Here is a 26,370-nt window from a genome sequence, read left to right as displayed (position 1 = left end):
TATGGAACGGATTCTGCTTTGTTCAGACAGGTAGGAAGGGATTGTTGGATGTACAGACTATATATAGACTAAAAGGGTTGGAAACTTTGGATGGGCTATGCCCTAGCCCTCAGCCTTTATTTTAGTGTTTGGGACTATTTTTTGAAATGTTCTCAAGGGCTGCTTCTGAATAAGCTAACTTCTGACCCATAGTGGGTCAAATTATTCACATTATTGTTTTTGTAATTTGAAAAGAGCAAGCAACACAGCATATAGTCTAAATCTGGGTTTCTCAATAAGATCATCAATTACTACGTGAGTGTGTATCTGTGTGTGTTTATATGTGTGTGTGTCTTTGGAGGGAGGGTAGTTTCTCCACACATTCAACAATTTTCCGACACCAGCTGGGTGACCTACAATTCAACTCAATTTCAGCACTGTCCACCCAGAGACAGCATCAGATTCCACAGGTTAAGGGCTCAGTCTCACAAGACTGCCCTCCACTTCAGATGACAATTACAAGGCCAGGTTATAACTTGTACTTGTGACTGCAGTCGTAAAGCAAACGTTCCCATGATCTCCCTGAGTTTGATTAATTTGTTAGACAGGCTCACAGAACTCAGAGAAACATTTTACTTACTAGAGTATTGGCTTATTATAAAAAGCTATAACTCTGGATCAGCCAGATGGAAACATAAGGCAAGGTATGTGGAAAGATCATGCACTTTTCATACTCTTTCCAGGCTTGCCACTGTCCTGAAATCTCTACATGGTCACTAAGCCAGAAGCTCTCTGAACCTAGTCCTTTTGGGGTTTTAATGCTGGCTTCACTACCTAGGCAGAATTGATTAAATCTTTGGCCATTGGTGATTGAATTCAATCTCCAGCCCCTCCCCCCTCCCCAGAAGTCGCTGGGGTGGAACTGAAGGTTCCAACCCTCTAATCACATCGTTGGTTCCACTGGCAACAGACCCATCCTTTTTTTGGCCACGGCAGCATGTGGGATCTTAATTCTCCGACCAGGGATCGAACCCGTGCCGCCTGCATTGGAAGCGCACAGCCTTAACCACTGGAACACCAGGGAAGTCCCCAGACCCCTTCTTAGATGCTATCCAAAAGTCACCTCTTTAACAAAACAGAAGACCCATGCATCACTCTCATCACTTAGGAAATTCTAAGAGTTTTAGGACCTCTGTGCCAGAAACAGGGACAAAGACCAAATATGTATTTATTATAAATCACAATATCACATTCAAGCTCCATATTACGGATATATTTGGCTGGCTAATTCATTATTATGGGGGGCTGTTCTATGCAATGAAGGATGCATTGCAGCATCCCTGGTCTCTACCCAGTAAAAACCCATAGCACTTCTGCCCTAGTTACGCAACGAAAAATGCCCCCAGAAATTGACAAATTTCCCCTGGGAGCAAAATTGCCCACAGCTGAGAACCAATGGTCTAAATAATCAATCCAAATTCATTAGTCAAAAGACTGCATAAGAACTTTGAAAAAGTATAATGTCTCTCACCGTCAAATTGTCCACATAAACTATAAATCTGTTGATACCTAGAAAATGCAGAGTGAGTGTTTTGGAAAGTAAAGACATTTGCAAGAAGGAAAGTATCATTACTTCTGTTTTCTTGCATCAGCAAACTCCAACATCAAGAACAGTGAATGAGGAAAATGAGTTGCTCTGTACATTCAAACTGCATAAAAAGAGACTGATTTTTACTGTATGGCCGATCCCCATCTATAAAGCTAAATAAGTTGGCTTTATTATGAAATATTAGTGACATGTCAAAAGACAAAATCCAAAATTTATACCCAATCAAATTTTATCACCACATTTGACTGCAAAGCCCCACAGGACACAGAGACTGTCACTAAATTAAACCATCAAAGTGAAAAGAGACACAATGTGCTCACTTTTGATGAGTAATGTTAGTTGATAGACATTAAAATTCTCTTCAGTAAACGGAATTAACACTCTGTTCTAATTGCATCCTATTCACCTTGTTGGTGATGGCAGAATTCACCATTCCAAATGGTACAAGATGGTCAAATGCACAACACAAAACATTGGAAAGACTAAATAGCAGTTATAGTCACATATACTCACATTCTGGGGGAGAATGACACCGCATGCCATGTACAGCCACACTGCGGCTGCAATCAGGAACAGAACAAGCAGGGCCCCTGGGGGGAAGGCTTTGTAGTAACAAGAGGGTGGGAGTGATCTTTGGTTCCCATATGAGGATGTGACCGGCTTGTTCGAAAAATCTCATGGGTTGGCAGGGAAGTGAATCTGTTTAATTGAGGACTGAGAGGAAGGCACTGTTCTGGCTGACAGAGAACCAGCCAGGTAGGGAGCTCTTCATGCTAAGTGGGGCTGGGAGGGTTGCACCTGTGGCAAGAATGAGAACTCATGGTAACATCATACAGGTGAAAGTGATGTGTGATGCCACCTCATCTTAAAAGCAAACAGAAAAACAAGTGATAGGAATAGCTTTCCAACATGAGTTAGCTGTGTTAAAGCTTTTCAAAACAGAAGTGGTCTAAAAGAAAGAGACCTGAAAAATTCCAGCATGTTTTCAAGACTTTTTTTCTTTTTCAACATTTTTATTGGAGTATAATTGCTCTACAATGGTGCATTAGCTTCTGCTGTAAAACAAAGTGAATAATCAGCCATATGTATACACATAACCCAATATTCCCTCCCTCTTGCGTCTCCCTCCCACCCTCCCTATCCCACCCCTCTAGGCGGTCACAAAGCACCAACCTGATCTCCCTGTGCTACGACGACGCTGCTTCCCACTAGCTATCTATTTTACATTTGGTAGTGAATATATGTCCATGCCACTCTCTCACTTCGTCCCAGCTTACACTTCCCCCTCCCAGTGTACTCAAGTCCATTCTCTACACCTGCATCTTTATTCCTGTCCTGTTCCGAGGTTCTTCAGAGACTTTTTTTTAGATTCCATATATATGTGTTAGCATACGGTATTTTTCTCTTTCTGACTTACTTCACTCTGTATGACAGACTCTAGGTCCATCCACCTCATTACAAATAACTCAGTTTTGTTTCTTTTTATGGTTGAGTAATTATTCCATTTTATATATGTGCCACATCTTCTTTATCCATTCATCTGTTGATGGACACTTAGGTTGCTTCCATGTCCTGGCTATCGTAAATAGAGCTGCAATAAACATTTTGGTACATGACTATTTTTGAATTATGGTTTTCTCAGGGTATATGCCTAGTAGTGGGATTGCGGGGTCATATGGTAGTTCTATTTGTAGTTTTTTAAGGAACCGCCATACTGTTCTCCATAGTGGCTGTATCAATTTACATTCCCACCAGTAGTGCAAGAGGGTTCCCTTTTCTCCACACCCTCTCCAGCATTTATTGTTTGTAGATTGTTTTGATGATAGTCATTCTGACTGGTGTGAGGTGATACTCCATGGTAATTTTGACGTGCATTTCTCCAATGATTAGTGATGTTGAGCATTCTTTCATGTGTTTGTTGGCAATCTGTATATCTTCTTTGGAGAAATGTCTACTTAGGTCTTCTGCCCATTTTTGGATTGGATTGTTTGCTTTTTGATATTGAGCTGCTTGTATATTGTGGAGATTAATCCTTTGTCAGTTGCTTCATTCGCAAATATTGTCTCCCATTCTGAGGGTTGTCTTTTCGTCTCGTTTATGGTTTCCTTTGCTGTGCAAAAGTTTTAAACTTTCATTAGGTATCATTTATTTATTTTTGTTTTTATTTCCATTTCTCTAGGAGGTGGGTCAAAAAGGATCTTGCTGTGATTTATGTCATAGAGTATTCTGCCTATGTTTTCCTCTAAGAGTTTTAGAGTGTCTGACCTTACATTTAGGTCTTTAAACCATTTTGAGCTTATTTTTGTGTATGGTGTTAGGAAGTGTTCTAATTTTATTCTTTTACCTGTAGCTGTCCAGTTTTCCCAGCACCACTTATTGAATATGCTGTTTTTCCTCCATTGTATATTCTTGCCTCCTTTATCAAAGATAAGGTGCCCATATGTGCATGGGTTTATCTCTGGGCTTTCTATCCTGTTCCATTGATCTATATTTCTGTTTTTGTGCCAGTACCATACTGTCTTGATTAATGTAGCTTTGCAGTATAGTCTGAAGTCTGGGAGTCTGATTCCTCCAACTCCATTTTTCCTTCTCAACATTGCTTTGGCTTTTCAGGGTCTTTTGTGTTTCCATACAAATTGTGAAATTTTTTATTCTAGTTCTGTGAAAAATGCCATTGACAGTTTGATAGGGATTGCACTGAATCTGTAGATTGCTTTGGGTAGTACAGTCATTTTCACAATGTCAATTCTTCCAATCCAAGAACATGGTATATCTCTCCATTGGTTTATATCATCTTTAATTTCTTTCATCAGTGTCTTATAGTTTTCTGCATACAGGTCTTTTGTCCCCTTAGGTAGGTTTATTGCTAGGTATTTTATTCTTTTTGTTGCAATGGTAAATGGGAGTGTTTCATTAATTTCTCTTTCAGATTTTTCATCATTAGTGTATAGGAATGTAAGAGATTTCTATTCATTAATTTGTATCCTGCTACTTTACCAAATTCATTGATTAGCTCTAGTAGTTTTCTGGTAGCACCTTCAGGATTCCCAATGTATACTATCATGTCATCTGTAAACAGTGACATCTTTACTTCTTCTTTTCCTATTTGGCTTCCTTTTATTTCTTTTTCTTCTGTGATTGCTGTGGCTAAAACTTCCAAAACTATGTTGAATAATAGTGTGAGAGTGGGCAACCTTGTCTTGTTCCTGATCTTAGTGGAAATGGTTTCAGTTTTTCACCATTGAGAATGATGTTGGCTGTGGGTTTGTCATATATGGCCTTTATTATGTTGAGGTCCTCTCTGCCCACTTTCTGGAGAGTTTTTATCATAAATGGGTGTTGAATTCTGTTGAAATCTTTTTCTGCATCTATTGAGATGATCATACGGTTTTCCTGCTTCAGTTTGTTAATATGGTTTATCACATTGATTGATTCGCATATATTGAAGAATTCTTGCATTCCTGGGATAAACCCCCCTTGATCAGGGTGCATGATCCTTTAAATGTGCTGTTGGATTCTGTTTACTAACATTTTGTTGAGAATTTTTGCATCTATGTTCATCAGTGATATTGGCCTGTAGTTTTCTTTTTTTTGTGACATCTTTGTCTGGTTTTGGTATCAGGGTGATATTGGCCTCATAGAGTGAGTTTGGGAGTGTTCCTCCCTCTGCTATCTTTTGGAAGAGTTTGAGAAGGATAGGTGTTAGCTCTTCTCTAAATGTTTGATAGAATTCGCCTGTGAAGCCATCTGGTCCTGGGCTTTTGTTTGTTGGAAGCTTTTTAATCACTGTTTCAATTTCAGTGCTTGTGATTGGTCTGTTTATATTTTCTATTTCTTCCTGGTTCAGTCTCGGAAGGTTGTGCTTTTCTCAGGATTTGTCCGTTTCTTCCAGGTTGTCCTGGAAGTAGTGTCCTTCTTTGTCTCTTGTAATAGTCTTTATTTTAAGGTCCATTTTGTCTGATATGAGAATTGCTACTCCAGGTTTCTTCTGAGTTCCATTTGCATGGAATCTCCTTTTCCATCCACTCACTTTCAGTCTATATGTATCCTTAGGTCTGAAGTGGGTCTCTTGTAGACAGCATATATCTGGCCTTGTTTTTGTATCCATTCAGCCATTCTTTGTCTTTTGGTTGGAGCATTTAATACATTTACATTTAAGGTAGTTATCAATATGTATGCTCCTATTACCATTTTCTTAATTGTTTTGGGTTTGTTACTGTAGGTCTTTTCCTTGTCTCGTGTTTCCTGCTTAGAGAAGTTCCTTTAGCATTTGTTGTAAAGCTGGTTGGTAGTGCTGAACTCTGTTAGCTTTTGCTTGTCTGTAAAGGTTTTAATTTCTCCATTGAATCTGAATGAGATCCTTGCTGCGTAATATTGGTTGTAGGTTTTCCCCTTTCATCACTTTAAACATGTCCTGCCACATGCTTGTGGCTTGCAAAGTTTCTGCTGAAAGTTCAGCTGTTAATCTTATGGGGATTCCCTTGTATGTTATTTGTTGCTATTCCCTAGCTGCTTTTAATATTTTGTCTTTGTATTTAATTTTTGATAGTTTGATTACTATTTGTCTCTGTATGTTTCTCCTTGGATTTATCCTGTCTGGGACTCTCTGTGCTTCCTGGACTTGATTCATTATTTCCTTTCCCATATTAGGGAAGTTTTCAACTATAATCTCTTCAAATATTTTCTCAGGCCGTTTTATTTCTCTTCTTCTTCTGGTACCACTGTAATTCAAGTGTTGGTGTGTTTAATGTTGTCCCAGATGTCTCTGAGACTGTCCTCAGTTCTTTTCATTCTTTTTTCTTTATTCTGCTCTGTGGTAGTTATTTCCACTATTTTATCTTCCAGGTCACTTATCCATTCTTCTGCCTCAGTTATTTTGGTATTGATTCCTTCTAGAGAATTTTAAATTTCATTTATTGTGCTGTTCATCATTGTTTGTTTGCTGTTTATTTATTCTTGTCCTCGTTAAACGTTTCTTGTATTTTCTCCATTCGATTTCCAAGAGTTTGGATCACCTTTACTATCATTACTCTGAATTCTTTTTCAGGTAGGCCACCTATTTCCTCTTCATTTCTTTGGTTTGGTGAGTTTTTACCTTGCTCTTTGTCATCCATGTATTTCTCTGTCTTTTCATTTTGCTTAATTTACTATGTTTGTGGTCTCCTTTTCACAGGCTGCAGGTTCGTAGTTCCCATTGTTTTTGGTGTTTGCCCCCAGTGGGTATGGTTGATTCAGTGGGTTATGTAGGTTTCCTGGTGGAGGGGACTGGCGCCTGTGTTCTGGTGGATGAGGCTGGGTCGTGTCTTTCTGGTGGACAGGACCACACCTCGTGGTGTGTTTCGGGGTGTCTGTGAAGTTAGTATGATTTTAGGCAGCCTCTCTGCTAATGGGTGGGGTTGTGTTCCTGTCTTGCTAGTTGTTTAGCATGGGGTGTCTAGAACTGGAGCTTGATGGTTGTTGAGTAGAGCGGGATCTCATCATTGAGATGCAGGTACCTGGGAGAGCTCTCGCTAACTGGTATTTCATGGGGTCAGGAGGTCTCTGGTTGACCAATGTCCTGAATTTGGCTCTCCAACCTCAGAGGCTCAGGCCTGACAGCTGGCCAGAGCACCAAGACCCTATCAGCCACATGGCTGGAGAAGATGGGCTATGAGTTGGGTGTCAGCCACTGCCCAGTTTTAGCTCTGTCTTAGCTGTCTCCAAAGGTCACCCAGATACACTGGGTTATTCCCCATCCCTCAGAACTTGCACATGCCAGTCTGGGATTTGTATATGTCCTCCTGATACTCTTCACTGAAATAACTTGCCTTCATGGTGGTGAGAGATATGCTAATAATGTTGGTTCTCTTCAGTTCAGAGACTGGGACAGTGAAAGCCTTCATGTGGCCAAGTCAGGAGCAGCTGGCCAACGGCCCCAAAGTGATAACATGTCAGATTCCAGAGGCTTTCTGCAGCTCCCGAGCAGTAGTCTCAAGCAGCTGCTCCCTCAGGGGCAGCACTCTGACCAGGGACCTCGGTGGGACCCTCAAACGAGGACTTCTGCCAGCCCTAGAGCCTGACTTGCTCACCCAGGCAAGAAGCTGAGGAGGGCATCTCCCAGCCCCATCTCACCAGAGCAGCGGACACCTCCCTTTCAAGACTTTTAATTGTAGTAACTTCAATGGGCACAGGGCACACTTCTAAGCATTGAGGGAAGCTATAAAGGAATAAGATTTTTTTTCTTTAAAAAGCTTCATGTCTGCATCCTTGGAGAATTCTGCACTGATCTCAATACTCCTGTGGGGCTTTTCCACACAGGTCACTGTGCAAAGGAGAAACTAAGAGACAGACCACATGCAATGGTGAGACTGTACATTGTGTCCTGCCTTAGGAACAGCACAAGGCCAAACCCTGAAGTTCTGAGAGCAGTGATAATTTTCTGTGAGGACCATGGACCATGAAAGAGCCCCCCCTCAACAAATAATAATAACATTTCTTTTATTTCTACAAGTGCTTATATGTAAGCCAGGTATCTAGTACATGTCTGAGAGACACTTTGAGGCAAATAAAAACTTGATTTGGAGTCAGAACTCTGGCTTTGAAAACTTTCTCTGATACTTTCTAGTTATGTGAGTTTAGAAAAGGCTTTTAGTCACCTAGAGCCTGTGGCCTTGACTCTCTAATGGGGTCATTGGGGGCATTATACATGAAAGTAACTAGGACTCTATCTGACAAATGGTAGATAATTCTACTTATCTATCTATCCATCCATATACAACATACGAAATAGTGAGAATCTTGGTTCTACAAAGTCAATTTGAGTGAAACAGTAAAAACAGGTGCAAAAGCACAATAGATGTAATTCTGTATAAGCCACAGATATCCTGTCAGAGCATAGAAAGGAGGCTTAGTGAGGAGGATGTAGTTGCTGGTATTGAACTTTGGTCCCTGTGTCATGTCCAGTATGAACTCTCTAAATTGCTAACCGCACTTGTATCTAAATAAGTTGGGTGAACGTAACAACCTAAATGGGGAAATATATAACTGAATCACTTTGATGTACACCTGAAACTATCACAACATTGTTAATCAACTCTACTCCCATATAAAATTAAAAGTTTAAATAAATAAATAAAGTTGGGTGGAAGTCCTAAACTAACTCAACATCTAGGAGCCTCTCTACTGCTTTAACATTAACTTTGGGAATTTATCTTATAGCTCTGAATCATAAATCAGAAAGAATGCTGAAACAGTATTTAACTTCCAGTTGGTGTAACAGAGATCTCATATTTTCACTGAAAGTAGAAATGTCAAATGGTACTGCTTTCTTGAGAATTTCAGATCAATTAAATTAGGGCTATTACGTAGCCCATAAATTGAGGTTTTTAAAAAATATATTTTATTTCCTGAATTGGGAGGTAGGGCAGGAGAGGGTGTGTGTGGTATGTGTTTGTCTTTATTGTTGACAGGGAAGTAAAATCACTCTAGCTGCTAGCCATGCCCGAACAAATTTTTATCTTTTCTGATTTTCTCTATAAAGATTAAAAAACCTGGAACTTCACTAGAAACTTGGTGTCAATGTGCATTACTAATATTTATGGCTCCTCAGTAAGTTCTAGGATCTACACTTGACTACTGGGAAAATTAATAGTAAATAGAAATAATCTCAAGTTTGTATAACCCATTATACTTTTCAAAGCACTCTCACTATTATCTCATTTGATCATTGCCCCTAACCTACTCCAGGCTGCACAAAGAATAAAGTACCCACTAGCAAAGGAAAGGAAGAGGAGCAAGGCTCCTGGCAACCCCACCAGCATAGAAGTGTCTTATTTGCTGCTGATGTGCTGAAAGGCAGCTCTCCTCCCTGCCCTCTGTCCTCTCAGACCCTGTCGTTTAGAGAGTTTAATGGTAATTGTTGGATGTCTTGCTTTAGTCCTCCTTTTCTTCCTTAGGCAGGCAGGGAGTCACAAAGCCTGCAGCTCAAGGTCACCTGCAGAGTGCTTCTTCTCCTCCCCCTGCTTAGAGCCCAGTGGAACACTACAGGGAACAGCAGATAGTGTGCATGGGCAGCTGTGAAAGAACCAGGATTCTGAAAATCTTCTCTCTTCTCTCTTTGCCCGAGTTGTTAAGATTTGTGGGAATGGTGTTAAGAGTGAAGAGTGTGGAAATTTAAAGAAGGTATGAAAAAGCTGAAATTCTTCCATCTCCCTAAGCCCAGGAATTGTTCTTGGCACTCTTGCCAATCAGTAAATTAAATACCTCAAGGTCATTAGCATAAGCATTTCAACAGAATCTTGCTGTTGTTGTTAGAACAGGACATTCACAGATGTGGAAGACAGCCAACCCTAAGATCCATACTTTGGGTGTAGCTGTATTTGGTCAGTTTGGTCATCATATCATACACAGAAGCAATATTTGTTGATGGGTTGAATGATTCCAGGTGACAAGATGCTAGCACTACTCCACCAGCAACTGACCATACTAAACACTGTTATTTATAAACCATGACAGACATACATTTCCCCTTTTTATTGGAATAGTCCCAGTGAATTTTAAGAACTAAGGAAGGTATCCTCCCCAAACACACACACACATATATACATACACACACATTTAAAGACTTAATTTTAAGTACCAGAAGACAGTAGAATCAGGCGAGATGGAAAGTAGTGTTTATTGCACCCCCATGGACTCACAGGAGACTAGGGGCCCAGAAGTTCCAGTTTCTGCTCCAAACACAGTGATCTGGGGTGGTCAGCAACTAGCCAATCTTTCTGTGTCTTCCTGAACTCTTTCCCAACTTGCAGCCTTAGCCAGATACAACAAACTTGATCATTAAGTTCTGATTCTAAAACTCTTAGGTAGACAGAGAGTATCATGATTGTAGGATACAAAATAACAATCAATATCAAAGGGCGAATACACCTTTTCTGAGATACCTTTTTTAATTTAAGAAAATTGAAATTAAGGACACACAGCTTTAAGTCAATAGCACAGTTGAACAACTGTCATTTCAGCAACACTCAGAGATGAGACTAGCAACATTTTAGTAGCATTAGCTGAAATGTGTGCGTGTGTGTGTATATGTGCTTGTGCTCATTGTGGAAAACCCACACAGCAATGTGATATAGTGGAACAGACACTGGACTTGGAATCAAGACAACTGAATTTTAACCCTAGCTCCTAGTTAACTGCAATAACGATACATATAACTGTGGAGAATCGCTTACCCTCTCCAATCCTTGGTTTCTTAATTTCTTAAAGTAGGTGTGGTGCCGATTCATTTCCAACGTCCTTTCCAGCTGTAAAATGTCAGTTCTGGTTTTCTCACATTGGACACATCTTCATTTAATCCAATTAAAGCACATTATGCTTATTTACCTAGATTAAGCAAAATGGACCTGACTTGTTTTCAACAATCTTATAGAAAGCAAAACCCTCCTTGCTGGTTGGGAGTAGAAGCATACTAACATAAGAAGACTGAGAATTGGAAGGTTCATACATGCTCTGTTCTTCACCACACCCTCAGGAGAAAATCTCCCATAGGACAAAAACTTCTGTCTCACCCTCCTCTTAATCTCATATAAATCCATAATATGTCTTATCACATTTTGAAAATAAGTATCTTTCTCAATTAAGTTATTACCACCAAACTTACATGGAGAGATTGTAATATATTTCTGAGTGTGTGTGTGTGTAAGGAAAGAAGCAAAAAGGGGGAAAGAGTGGAGGAAGCGTTAATTACTGACATTTTGCGTATAAAGTATGCCACTACTTTGATATTCATTTAGTTGTGTGTGATCATCATATATCCTTGGCTCCTGTATAAATGAGAGCAGACTCTAGAACCTATACCCTCTATAAATATACCCGAATGCAACCAGAGCAAAGACAAAGCTTTATTTAGTTGTCTCTCAATCAAAAATGTTACATTGCACACAAAAACAATAGATACCAGTAACTCTTCAGTGATGTCCAAAAATGCACCTCTTAAACTGTGTTTCTTCAACTAGAAAAAAAATTGCATTCTCCTATAGCAGTCTTTCTTTATTATATATTCAACCCTTACCTTTTAACGCCTCAAGGGCTAGTGGCAGAACCATTTATGTATGTTTTGAAAAAATGAAAGTACTCTATTGTTCCATGTACAATCTTCCCCTATGCTTCTAAATTTCACAGACTGGGATAAACGTATAATGTTAGGAAAATGAAAACATTTTTGATAGATTGATAGAATGGAGAAATATTAAAGAAATCCTATTTAAAAATAAAATTTTCTCCAAAATTCTATCCAGATTTTATTTTCCATCTTTCATGAAACAGAGATATCTTCTAATTCAAACAAACTTACTGCTGGGGTTCAAAATTTCAACTTCATATATATGACTCTAACTTTATTACTTATACTGTCAGTACAATTTATCAGAGGAAAAGTATTATAGAAGTTTAAAATAACATTTTAAACTAATATATCAAAGACTGTTTTCTCTGAACCCACTGCTTCATGTGTTTGTAATGGGGAGCTTTTCATTTACTAAACTAAATTCAAAACAATAATTTTCAACAAAGACTCAATTCAAAAAAGTTCCATAAAATGCACATTTTATTCTGTATCATGAAAAAATATTCACATTTAAATAAAGTGTGGAAAAAAAACCAAAGTTAATCCTCCCTGATGAAATACAGTTTATTGTGCTGAAACCCAGAATTCTTTTGGGTTAGAAACTTCCACCTGCCAATTCACTTTTTTAAAAATGATTGTGTCTTGAGAACAAATCTTAAGTAAAGTGATAATCACCACAAACTTCCCAGAAACAATCAAATTTTGATCACAAGTATTCCAGAATTGACCCTAAAGTCACAAAGATAAAAACATTTTCACACATTCTCTCAGCAATCAGGTGATGTCAACAGTACATACAAAATTTCTATATTACATATTGTAATACCTTTGTTTAAGTAGAAAAAATGATTTGCTAAACATGAATTAAATTTTGAAAAGAGTAAACTAGTACTGCTTAGCGTAAGGTATTAAAAACATCACATGAAGGTTTTGCATTATTTCCTTGGCCAATACATAAATCAATTGTTTCCAGTGAATTAACCCTTACAGATAGAGGCATTTTTAATACCCCAAATTCCCACCAATATGGTTGCAGTGGCAAAGACTTTTACAAACTTGCAAAAATAAATTCCCATAGTAATATTAGCGTTATAGTCAGGAATTTGCAGTATAGTATACAAACTGCTGCAACTAATGTAAACAATGTCACTAGAGCATAGAATAACAAGAAATCTATAGTTTTTAATATATCATAAATATGCACATTTTACTTTGTGTTGTCTGAGTACCAAGCACTTCTAGGAATCATTGTTTTCCCCATAAACTACAGTGGATGTGTAGGGTAGAAATGGGTCTAAATTGGTTTCCAATTTCAATGTGGTAACAATCATATTGTTCCTAATATAAAATGCATGCTTTATCTCTCTTTAACTGTGAATAGGATCTAAGGAGGAAGATGACTGCTCAATGCAAGACACCAGTGCTGCCAATAAGATGGAAGTGAACAAGACATTTATACCATCTTTGAAAAAGAACACTGAGAATCATAACATGAAAACATTGCTGCACAGATCAAAAACCTATCCTTGCCACTATTGTTCTAAATCTGAAATATTTTAAATAATCTTGATTTTAAATAAAAGTACATTTGGCTTTTGTATAAACTGACAATGCATGGCTGTGACATAATATACCATTATTAAAGACCCAGGTCTATCAAAATGTCTTTGACATGAAATTCAAAATGAATCATTATTGTGATTTTGCATAGTTTGCTAGCTATTCTTCCTGTTTGCTCAATCATGGCCTCATCAGGAATCTTTCCCATCATACTTTGGTTGGAAAAAATTGAAGAGCAAATGAGGGATCCATGACACCAACACCTCTGTGACTTAACAATAATCTTATGTTGTTTTAATCACAAAGTTCAACTTCCCAATAGAGAGTCTGACCATGGAAGGAAGAGGTTAAATTCATGTCATCAAAGATGATTTAGCAGAGAAGGAGGATAAAATATTTGACAGTGAAATACTTAATTTGGTTGCTATGAATACCCAATCTGGTTTATTCAGGCATCAATGTAGATATTTTGGCCTTGACTGGTCTGGTCATTCAACAGTTAGTAAATATGCATGAAGGAGAGAGTGGTTAGACCCTCTTGGCTTTACTCCATGAAGATAGAGCCTAACCAGCCAAATGTTTATGGGCCTGGGCTTCTAGGTAAGAAGTAGAAGTTCTAAACTCAGTTGATGGGGGAGCACTCATTTATATATGTATTAAATCTCCAGTATTTGACAAACTTTCACACTGCTTCCTAATGTTTCATTAAAGTCTTAACTATGCTTTTGACAATGTGTTATCTCTAAATAAATAAATAGTTAAGAGCATCACACAGAGAAAACACATTAAGAGAAAGTAACAGCTATACCTAACCCTCTTTTTTATTTTCCTCAGTTATAATTCTGGCCCAATTGTACTTTTAGGTCAATTGTTCTTTGAACAAATGCATTTAGATGTAGCACAAGTCATGACCATATTTAAATAGTAACACAGTGATAATGTAAAAGCCAGGGATGAAAGTGAGTTAACTATAAAAGCTTTATACAGTGTCACTGGGGTCCTCCCAAGTTGTTCTGAAAAAGGTAGAATGGTCTTTTCCATGGCTACCTCTTGCTGTATTATCATCAAAGTGAAAACAAGATGGTTTGGGCTGAGGATCCCAGAGTATAATGTAATACCTTGTTTTTTCTCCTTATCTCAAAACATTATCTTAAAAAAATCTCAAAGGATAGAACAAATAAATCACATTAAGAATATTAACATTTTTTTCATTAGAGAAAATTATTTAAACTCTCTGAAGTAAATATACATACAAGAGGCTCATTAAATTTGGAAATAATACAAATTGCTATTCTAAGCTGAAACAGTTCATTTGGATAATGCATTTAATAGTAGTTTGGCCAAGAAGCCAACAGTGGTACAATTTAAAAATAAATAAATAAAAGATCTGCATAATCTACTTAAAATTCAGTGGGTCAAAAATAAATTTTAGAAATAAAATATTTCTATAGTCTCATCCAAACCCCAATATTAAAAATTGAGAGATTATAGAAAAAAACCTGAATGTTTCTTGCTTTTCTTGACTATCATGCATTACCTTTTTGCATTAAAATCTAGTTGGAAAAGGAAATGTTAATACCAGTGACCACAACTTGACTCTTACTTATAACCACGTTTGGTGACTTACCTCTGCTGGTAAGTTGTTGGGAGAAATAAAGGAAGATTTCATTATTGGGATAGGGCACCTTGTGCTTGCAACAGTTATGACTTCAACCTCTGTCATTTATTCTAACCTATTATGAAAAATAAAAATTTATACTTACATAATAGAGTGAAATTTTTAAAAATTATTTTAAATTCAGGAAACTTTAAAAGTACACATCTTGAAATATCTGAAATTTGTGGTTGGACTAGATAGCCCTTGCAATGTCAGTATTTTATAAAGTGAAGTTTTCTCTCCAGGGTCTGCCTGCCTGTGTTAGAATCTCAATAGCTATGCTATCCTGACAAGTTCCCTCATCTATTCCCCAGCCATATATATATACATATATATTTTTTGATGACTAATGGAAGATCCAGACTTAGCCAATCCTTCTCATTGAGAAGGCTGCACATACTTACACAGAGCAGTCAATAAAAGTAATGTAAAGCAATGTACACCAGTAAAGCTAAGAGAAGACAAAAAAAAAAATTCTATATAAACTCACCAAAGTTGATCTGATTGCACCCATAAGCATTGCCAGTGACCATGCTTAGCTCTCCATGCACTAAACTGCGACCTCCATTATGCTCTTCTTTGTAGATCTGTTCCAAACGTGAAAATGCAAATCCTGATTTGGACTCGTGAACTCATGCAGTCTGGCACCACTATCCTACTTAAAACCTGACTCTGTTTTTGTTCTGATCATGTAGTCCCACATGTATCACCTCTTGATATGTTTTCCTAGACCAAGATAAGAAGAATATTTCCTATAATGTCAAATTAATCTATATCAACCCTCTAAAAAAATAATAAATGTCATGCCACACCTGTAACAGTTTTTATTATCTAAGCTGCTAACAAAATTTAGGCTGTTAAGTACAAAGTTTACACTGAGAGCAAGTTGACTGAAAATATTTATTTACATATGCAAATACATATGTAATATGACTGTGAGTTGGAATGCCAAGGGTCCATCAAAGCAGATAAAAATATAAATGTTACTGACCACTTAGCAAATAACTCATAAGGATTACAATGCATAGTAAAAAGTCATGGTCAATGAAGACCAATCCCCTTAAACCTCCTCTAATAATTCTTGAAAGTCTCGGGCATTTATAACTAGTCTTCCTTTAACTTGAGTAATTGTGTCTGTTTTCAAAATAATGCCTAATTCCTAATTTGTAATAACAATTTAAAAATTCTGATTTGATGGAAAGATTAGAAAACCCAGTAAGAGATCTAAATATCTCTTGTAGACATTAAAATTTCCCCTTTGTTTCTACATGCTCTTGTTATTTTCTTTACTCAAAGGGTCATGGCAAATGTGACTACAGGTTTGAGTGTATCTCTTAGTTTACAAGACTGTCTTTGCAGAACGAACAGTTGTTAACAAAATGAATCTCATTTTTGAAAATAAATTTTTACATGCTATAAGTGGCTTCCTTGAGTCACCAGTATTACTAATTACAAATTATAACTTTTAAAATTAAAACACTCTCATTAGGATACAACGTTTTCTAATGTAATTCAAATGATTTCCCTTTTTTAAAACTGTTTTTTTCCAGTTCAAGATACACACTGAAAAACTGATTAGTCCCTGGAAAGGATTCTTTCATAGTTAAAATTTTGTAATAAGAACATCTAGCTATGTGGAGCCATTATCTTGAGAAAGTCATGATTATTTTCATACAAAAAGTTGAAGATGAACTATACCTTGAATATTCACCAAGTTGTTTACTTTTTCTCACAAAATTGAGAATTTCTGCTGAGCAGTATGATTAGGTAGAATAAGAAAAATCATATTTACATATGCCTTTTTCTCTTATTTCTCTCTTCCTTCCTAAAAGTTCTTCATTCTTTCCATGTTTATTTGATTAGTAGCTCTATATTCTCAGATAATTTTCAAGTCTTATACTCACATGGCATTGACCAATAATTATTTAGCTACTTATGCCTTTCCCCACCAACCTCTGACCAGAGAAGTCTTCTCTAAAACCTAGAAGAATATTTAGAAAGTGCATCTTGGCTAGTCTGCTATGAATGAAAAAAAATAATTTGTCTTAATGTTATTTTCATTTGAGAGGAAGATGATTTTCCACTGACCTAATATCATCTTGGTGAAAGAAGGGAGCAGTTCTTACCTTCATTGTATTATTTATCAGTAGGGAAACTGAAGCCCCAGATACACCAAAAAACAGTTAACTTGCCCAAAGTTACAGTGCGATTGTGGCAAAGCTAGATGCAGAATCCAAGACAGAGCTCAGATATTCATCCTAGGCTTGAATTCTAGTTTTCCAAAAAGTTGTTCTTTCTTCTCTCCCTTTCCGTCTAGACCACAAGAGAAATACACTTATCATAACAAAGTATGAAACACAACATTCACGTGATTACAAAATGTTCTTATTTTAAAGTTATCCATGTATGATATGTACATTCTAGACAAATTTTCTTATTACCTACATAAAATTTTGGAAAAGAGATAGATATCTTAAAAGATAGTGGAATTTATTAGGGACATGACAAATAATTTCACTAGTATCAGACACTGCACACTTCAAAGACAGTCACTGTTCTGAAGACTAATTTTTTTTTAAAAAGATTTCTAAAAGAATTTAGTTATTTAAAATAGAACAGCAAATGGGTCAGATCTCACATGTGAACCAAATCTCCTTAAATTTAAAGATGGAAGCTTCGGCTTTCATTTGGGCTCCAATAAGATTAACTTTCAAAATGCAGTTTAATTAGTGGTCATAATTAATATTCTTAAAGTGCTGGGTACTCCCGGAGTATAAATTTGTTCTTAGGAGCAATATAAAACCCCAAATTTTCTAATTCTCTTGTTCTGAGCTACATAATTTTTTTAGCTGAATACTTAGGACATTCGTACTTCTATACTTAATGTAAGATGAAACCAGTGTCATAATAAAAATTTTCCATTTTAACAATGAAGTATGTGTCTCTATTCAACGTCTATGCCTGGACCATTCTAAGAACTATTTATGTCAATATGGGACACGAGCAGCTTTGGCATTGTCATCTGCCTTTCATGTTCCTATTTGCCTTTTATCATAAGCTCCTCTATTTACTAGATCACAATTAGTGCAGTAATATCCTAATACAGACTGATAAAACTTGTCGCTATGATATGCAGCTCACATTTCCGTTTTCATTTGACTTCTGTTATCACAGTACATTACAACCACCTGTCCAGGGTACAGCATCTGATATTATACATTATCATAGAAAAATATTGAAGGTGTATAAGTTGCTTTGGAAAATGTTCAAATTTTAAATACATATCTATTTACTCCTATTATTCCATTGTGCAGAAAGATAATAATACAAAATTTTACTCTGGATGCACTGAGAGCATCTATACAGTACAAGAATAAAACATGCAGTCATCTGGTCCCCCAAAAGAGAATCTACTGTCTATGTGCTGGTTGAGGCAACACAGAACATGACTGTATCATTACTGCACGTATTAAAGCAAGTGCTCACCCCTCACTCAAATCTGAGTAAGTTTGACTGGAAAGAGTTGTGGAATCTGGAAACCTAAAAGTCTACTCTATATACAATGTTTGCTGAACACATGCATTCCAGCTGAAAACAGCAGAGTGCATTCAGCACTTCATCATATCATGCACACAGGAACAGAGGTGGCTGGAAAAGAATACTGTGATAACTGCACCATAAATAAGCAACTGATACTCTTCCCTTTTTTTGTGACAACCTGAAGTAGTTCTAAAGTATATGGTTCTTTCCTCTATATATGAACATCAATATTGTAGGTCAATTAGAGGAATCTCTGAGTCAATGTCAGAACACAGCAGATATTAGCAACACTAATAAGCAAAGACAGGGATCACAACTACAAACCGCCTGCTGTTTCACAGTCACTCATACACCAACTGTTATTTCTGAAGCACATGGCTAAGGTTAAACTAACCATTTCTGTTCTCAGATTATTTTTACCACGCACTTTGAAAGCTTATTCAAGCTTGTCTCATACATGGTTAAATAGAAAATACCCTGAAATTCAATAAATATCTGAAGTCAAGGAAAAGGTACCATCCTCATCATAAAAGCAACAGAGTCTCAATTCCAATGTTGATTTCTTACACCATGGTTACCTCATTGTCTTGTGCCTATGGTAGGTAGATATTGTAGCATAGCATGGAGATGTGTTCCCCTGAAAACTTCCATTCTGAGAAATGGAAGTTATGGGCACAAAGAAAGGAAAATGGAACCCATGGCACATAACATCTGTTCTGAGACTCCTGGATTAAAGAGGCACATCTTGTGGGCATGTGAAGAACCTCTAATAGAAATTCTAAAATATCAACTGTTTTAATAAATCACTTTGTTTTTCACGTCTCCAGTCTGATGGTCATAACTTGTTTTTCAGTTCTGTTGTTTTTGTTTGGGGATCCTCAGAGATAGTTTTAAAAGATCATAAAATGGGTACAATACAGCAAAATATCTCCTTTGATTTTGCTATCATCTTGTGTATGTTAACATATATGTATAGATGGTCATATATGTAGTAATATACATATTACTGCTATATATTTTCAACTTGATGCAAACATTAACTGCCCTGCTCCTGCTGTTAAATGTCATGCATGTACCAATTTAAAAGTATGCCTCTCTGATCAACTTTATAAACTTTTGTCAAAAGAAATAGTTTTCTAGGTTCTTACAAATGAGTGTGCATTTTATTCTCAATACACAGCATTTAAGAGTCTAGCTATACACAGCCTTTTGTTACTTTTTTTTTTTGGTTGATAATAGGCACTTTCTAAGAAGAGAATTTGTGGCCCAAAAGACTCTGAAATTCAGTCTTTAGTATCCCCCTTTCATGAGCGGATCTGTCCGAGCTGTGGTAGTCTATTGTATCAACTCAGCAGAAGTCCAGCAGAACTGTGTGCAAAAAAAGCTTTAGAAAATTGTAACCAGAATAAAATTATAGAAAAGCAGTTGTCCGAGTTGAGCAACTTAACATCTACTATTTAGTTTTCTTTTTTTTCTAATCACATTTCATGTATTACCTCTATAAGCAGTTAAGAATCAGGTGAACAATTCTGTACCCGTGTTTCATTCTTTCTAAGTCACGAATAAGCTATAAAAACTTGTCTATTTATATTTTTTATTTTATATCATTCTAGTTTAATGTTTGATATGATTACTTAAATGTATTTTGTTTGCTTGTTTCTTTGTTAAGAGCCTTTTAACTTCACCCTTGAACAAGTTTTAAAAAAACAAATTTAGAACATTCATCACCTTTGGAAAATCAAAATCACCATCTCTAACATTAGTTGTTAAAAGGCCCTTTTACCCTGTGATGCAGTATTTCTATAATATACACTACATTAATAGTTTCATATTTATGGGGTTGATAAAATCAGCTTATAAGATGGTGGCTGTTATTCAAGACAGAGGGAGAAGGGATATCCTTACATAAGAGTTTATGATTACTATCTAAGTATAATGTTAAAAAAGGAGAGGTATAGTTGAGCAAAAATGCAATTCATGCACAAACCCCATAGCAATAAGTTCTCAGCATCCCACACTGCTATCTGACTGAGGCAACAAAACAGTCATTTAAATGGAGCAAACACTGCCTATTGGGGAAAATAAGCTAACACTAAGTTACAGAAAAATATCCTATGGAAAGGGATTGCAAAATGGCACTAACATTTAAAAATGTTGAATGCTTCCTTGGCATTAATTTATAATTTTAACTTAACAGAAGAGTGAGGAAACGACAGCTCAATAGTCGGCCTGAGATCAAATTTGTCATGGCAACATTGGCAGGTTGGACCCTGATTCTTTAACTATTACATTGCCTTGGTTAACAAAAATCATACCTTTTAAAATTATAGAGATTATAAATAAATGTAAAGTGTACATGCAGTCAACTGCATAATATACAAGCGATATCTATGTTTTTAATAATTATCTTCTTTGGCAGGCCAGAATCCAGCTGGACATGCAATATTTACATATCAAAATCCATATTGTATTCATCATATTGAAAGCAAGTGAAAATATATATATGTATATACTGTATATACACACATATGTATATAGATGTATATACTGTTTTAATATATTAACAAATATATATGTGTATATATATATATATATATATTAAAAGTGGATTTCATCTTTGTCAGATTCAGGTGACTCAGGCCTTGAAACACTAAAAATATCCTGACATGGTATTTGGGGAGGTACTTGGAGCGGCATTTGGGATTTGGGAGAAGAGGTCGGGGGCACACTTTTTTCTGAAAGTATTTTTAAAATTTCTGCCACCTGCTTCTCCAGGGCAGTCATTCTGCAGCTTAGAAGCTGAATGTCCTCTTTCAGTTCATGTTTGACTTCCTGCAGTGTGGTCTGTAAGGCCTGCTCAGGGATGGGATAAAAGGGGTGCTTGGCATCAGCCTGGATGGGGCTATGCTCTAGTGGACTTCGTGCCTCCCCAGCCTTATCCAAAAGAAGGTCACTTTTTGTAATCCCACTGTCACAAGAATCTGTTTTTCTTAATGGATTTTTGGTGACGCTATTCTCTGAATCACTGCCTTTGGGGTCCTCGGACAGTAGCCCCATTGACTCAGCTTTAGTGACATTATTCCAGTCTTCCTTCTTCTCCTCATGGGCTCCCATATTATTCTTTAGTCGCAGCCACCCTTTCCCATTTCCATTCTTCATTCTTATGGGGCTGTTGACTTTGAGACATTTGGGGTCAGCACCGCCACTGGGCTTGAGTTCCATGGCATCGCGGTTGTTTTGCTTGAGGGACTCGCTGGTTTTCACATAGGCCAGAGATGTCTGAATGGGCGTAATCTGTGACACGGTGACCACACTGGTGCCAGTGATGGAGGCTCCGTTCTGTAAGGAGCGGCTTTCTACCTGCAGCTGGTTCCGCTCAGGGTCACTTTGCGTTGACCCCTGATTCCGCAGCTCCTTGTGCTGCTTGAACTTCTGGAAGAGCTTTCTTACCGGGTGGTCCACAGGGATGCTGAGGGTGACCTCATTCTTTTGCCTGAGGCGCTCCTCCTCTTCTTTCTTCACATCACTGATTTTGCGGAAAACGATCTGTGGAGGGGGAGAGAGATAAAAAAACATGATTATAAAAACAGTAGGCGGGCTTCCCTGGTGGTGCAGTGGTTGAGGGTCCGCCTGCCGATGCAGGGGACGTGGGTTCGTGCCCCGGTCCAGGAGGATCCCACATGCCGCGGAGCGGCTGAGCCCGTGGGTCATGGTCACTGGGCCTGCGCGTCCGGAGCCTGTGCTCCACAATGGGAGAGGCCACAACAGTGAGAGGCCCGCGTAATGGGGGAAAAAAAAAAACAAAACAGTAGGCATAAGGGAACTTACCTCTACATAGTAAAGGCCATATATGACAAACCCACAGTCAACATCATTCTCAATGGTGAAAAACTGAAACCACTTCCAATAAGATTAGGAACAGGACAAGGTTGCCCACCCTCACAACTCTTATTCAACATAGTTGTGGAAGTTTTAGCCACAGCAATCAGAGAAGAAAAAGAAATAAAAGGAATCCAAATGGGAAAAGAGGAAGTAAAGCTGTCACTGTTTGCAGATGACATGATGCTATACATAGAGAATCCTAAAGATGCTACCAGAAAAATACTAGAGCTAATCAATGAATTTGGTAAAGTAGCAGGATACAAAATTAATGTACAGAAATCTCTTGCATTCCTATACACTAATGATGAGAAATCTGAAAGAGAAATTAAGAAAATACTCTCATTTACCATTGCAACAAAAAGAATAAAATACCTAGGAATAAACCTACCCAAGGAGACAAAAGACCTGTATGCAGAAAACTATAAGACACTGATGAAAGAAATTAAAGATGATATAAACCAATGGAGAGATATACCATGTTCTTGGATTGGAAGAATCAACATTGTGAAAATGGCTATTCTACCCAAAGCAATCTACAGATTCAATGCAATCCCTATCAAACTATCAACGGCATTTTTCACAGAACTAGAACAAAATTTTTCACAGTTTGTATGGAAACACAAAAGACCCCAAATAGCTGAAGCAGTCTTGAGAAAGAAAAATGGAGCTGGAGGAATCAGGCTCTTGGACTTCATACTATACTACAAAGCTACAGTAATCAAGACAGTATGGTACTGGCACAAAAACAGAAATATAGATCAATGGAACAGGACAGAAAGCCCATAGATAAATCTACACACATATAGTCACCTTATCTTTAATAAAGGAGGCAAGAATATACAGTGGAGAAAAGACAGTCTCTTCAAATAAGTGGCGCTGGGAAAACTGGACAGCTACATGTAAAAGAATGAAATTAGAACAATCCCTAACACCATACACAGAAATAAACTCAAAATGGATTAAAGATCTAAATGTAAGGCCAGACACTATAAAACTCGTAGAGGAAAACATAGGCAGAACACTCAATGACATAAATCACAGCAAGATCCTTTCTGACCTACCTCCTAGAGAAATGGAAATAAAACCAAAAATAAACAAATGGGACCTAATGAAACTTAAAAGCTTTTGCACAACAAAGGAAAGCATCAACCAGATGAAAAGACCACTCTCAGAATCAGAGAAAATATTTTCAAATGAAGAAACGGACAAAGGATTAATCTCCACGATATACAAGCAGCTCATGCAGCTCGGTATCAAAAAAACAAACAACCCAATCCAAAAATGGGCAGAAGACCTAAATAGACATTTCTCCAAAGAAGATATACAGATTGCCAACAAACACATGAAAGAATGCTCAACATCACTAATCATTAGAGAAATATACATCAAAACTACAATGAGGTATCACCTCATACCAGTCAGAATGGCCATCATCAAAAAATCTACAAACAATAAATGTTGGAGAGGGTGTGGAGAAAAGGGAACTCTCTTGCACTCTTGGTAGGAATGTAAATTGATACAGCCACTATGGAGAACAGTATGGAGGTTCCTTAAAAAACTACAAATAAAACTACCATATGACCCAGAAATCCACTACTGGACATATACCCTGAGAAAACCATAATTCAAGGAGTCATGTACCATAGTGTTCACTATTAGTGAACATAGTGTTCATAGTGCAGCACTATTTAGAATAGCCAGGACATGGAAGCTACCTAAGCGTCCATCGAAAGATAAATGGATAAAGAAGATGTGGTACTTATATACAATGGAATATTAGTCAGCCATAAAAAGAAACAAAACTGAGTTATTTGTAATGAGGTGGATGGACCTAGAGTCTGTCATACAGAGTGTAGTAAGTCAGAAAGAGAAAAAGAAATACCATATGCTAACACATATCTATGGAATCTTTTTTTTTTTTTTTTTTTTTGCGGTATGCGGGCCTCTCACTGTTGTGGCCTCTCCCGTTGCGGAGCACAGGCTCTGGACGCGCAGGCCTAGCGGCCATGGCTCACGGGCTTAGTTGCTCCGCGGCATGTGGGATCCTCCCGGACCAGGGCACGAACCCGTGTCTCCTGCATCGGCAGGCGGATTCTCAACCACTGCGCCACCAGGGAAGCCCCTCTATGGAATCTTAAAAAAAAAAAGGTTCTGAAGAACCTCAGGGCAGGACAGGAATAAAGATGCAGATGTAGAGAATGGACTTGAGGACACGGTGAAGGGGAAGGGTAAGCTGGGACAAAGTGAGAGAGTGGCATGGACATACATATACTACCAAATGTAAAATAGATAGCTAGTGGGAAGCAGCCGCGTAACACAGGGAGATCAGCTTGGTGCTCTGTGATCACCTAGAGGGGTGGGATGGGGGGCTGGGATAGAAAGGGTGGGAGGGAGATGCAAGAGGGAGGAGATATGGGGATATATGTATATGTATAGCTGATTCACTTTGTTATACAGCAGAAACTAACACACCATTGTAAAGCAATTATACGCCAATGAAGATGTTTAAAAAAATAAAAATAATAAAATTATCTTATTGCAAATAAATAAATAATAAAAACATATGACTTTATACTTGTATGACAAGATACCAGTTGTACATTGTCTTATAAAGGAAACCCTTGAAGATAGGGTAAGATCATTTCTAAAGGGAAAAATATTCCAATGCCAGTTAACAGATGCAATACACTTAAAATCCAACATAGAAACACTGACAAAGCTTGCTTAGCTTACTTAGTTCCACTTCCTTGCATATCAGAGAGGGTGTATAGTAAAGAGACAACTGAACAGAGCTATTTGCTTTCATGTTCATGTTCCCATTTCATAGAAAATATATAAATATATAAATGTAAACATTTGTTAGTATATATATACATGTGTGTATAGTTTTATGTGTAAGAAAACATTTATCTCTTAATTTTTCTTGCAATACATCACTATTTTTGGTAAAATTTTCTTTTGAATCATATAGATATGATCCAAAGCCATTTTTAATGCCATCCTCTGTTTAGAGGCCCAATAATAAGAGTTCTAGGCTATAAAACTACTGAAAAGTTAAACAGTTTTACCAACATAGCACCTGGGTTGGGTGGGAGGAGGGATTAAAATTATTTATATGGCTCCAGAGGGCAGAACAAGGATTTATACTTAGAAGTTTCTGGAAGGTGAATGCCAAATCAGTATACAAATTTCATTTCAAACTACTACCTATTAATTGAATAAACTGCCTTGAAAACTCATGAAACTCACACCACTGAAATAGCCAAACAGAAATACGAATGTTGTCTGTGTATATTTTCACTGAGGAGGAGGTTGGACTCTTCAAATTCCAATATTCTTTAAAGTTCAAATATAAAATTAAATACATAGTACATGTAGTGTTAGATGAGTATTCACAAATAAGTAAGCATAAATTTTATTAAAAATATATTTTGAAAATAATACTGGGAAGAAGTTACAACTCCATCAAGAGAAATTTAAAAGGCTAACTATGTAAGAAATTATTACCACTTATATTATCAGAGTTAGAAGTGAATTTGGTAAGCGTGAGATTTTTGATCAGTCATCTAAAGAACAAAATAACTGCAGATGAGGGTTATAAGAAATATTCACAAGGGAGTTATATTAATGTGCTTTCAGGATCAGACAATTTTATGACGCTAGCAAAATTACTTACCTCCATTACCCTCTTTCATTAAGCTGTTGGTTAGATTAGAAATACATGGGAAGCACATAGTCTCCAGCACATAATAGACACTCAAAATATGCTGGTTGTCTCCCTTGAACTCTCATAAAATACTTTCTGTTTGAAAACATTTTCATCACCTCTTGGAGATTCAGCAGCTTCCAGGAACAACATATAGTCATTGACCTTATACTAGAAACCAATACTAGTGATGATCACTGTAAACAAGGAGAAGCAATCCTCCATCTAAAAGCACATTTTCTAAATTAAGATTTATACACTAAATATAGCTTATCAAGTGGCAATAATTTGTATTTTAAAATAAATATTCTCTAAATTCAATAACTATTAAC

General features: G+C 37.1%; 1 protein-coding gene across 3 annotated transcripts in view; it reads right to left on the bottom strand.

Annotated features, from left to right (window-relative positions):
- Nucleotides 1-16,712: 16,712 nt before the first annotated feature.
- KCNH5 (potassium voltage-gated channel subfamily H member 5) overlaps nt 16,713-26,370 on the bottom strand; it is a 325,149-nt gene continuing 315,491 nt past the window's right edge. The window contains exons 11-12 of one of the 3 annotated variants that reach the window (XM_067028368.1): nt 21,214-21,996; nt 16,713-17,223 (exon numbers count right to left, since the gene is read on the bottom strand). In XM_067028368.1, coding sequence (XP_066884469.1) covers nt 17,182-17,223; nt 21,214-21,996 — 825 coding nt within the window. In that variant the 3' untranslated portion in view covers nt 16,713-17,181. Of the gene's footprint in view, nt 17,224-20,201; nt 21,997-26,370 lie in introns of those variants that run through there. The other 2 variants (XM_067028369.1, XM_059059059.2) reach the window with 2 other exon arrangements.

This window comes from Kogia breviceps, chromosome 3 (genome assembly GCF_026419965.1).
Source record: "Kogia breviceps isolate mKogBre1 chromosome 3, mKogBre1 haplotype 1, whole genome shotgun sequence".
Lineage (NCBI taxonomy): Eukaryota > Metazoa > Chordata > Mammalia > Artiodactyla > Physeteridae > Kogia > Kogia breviceps.
Note: the sequence above shows the minus strand (reverse complement) of the source record. Positions and strands in the feature narration are given on the sequence as shown.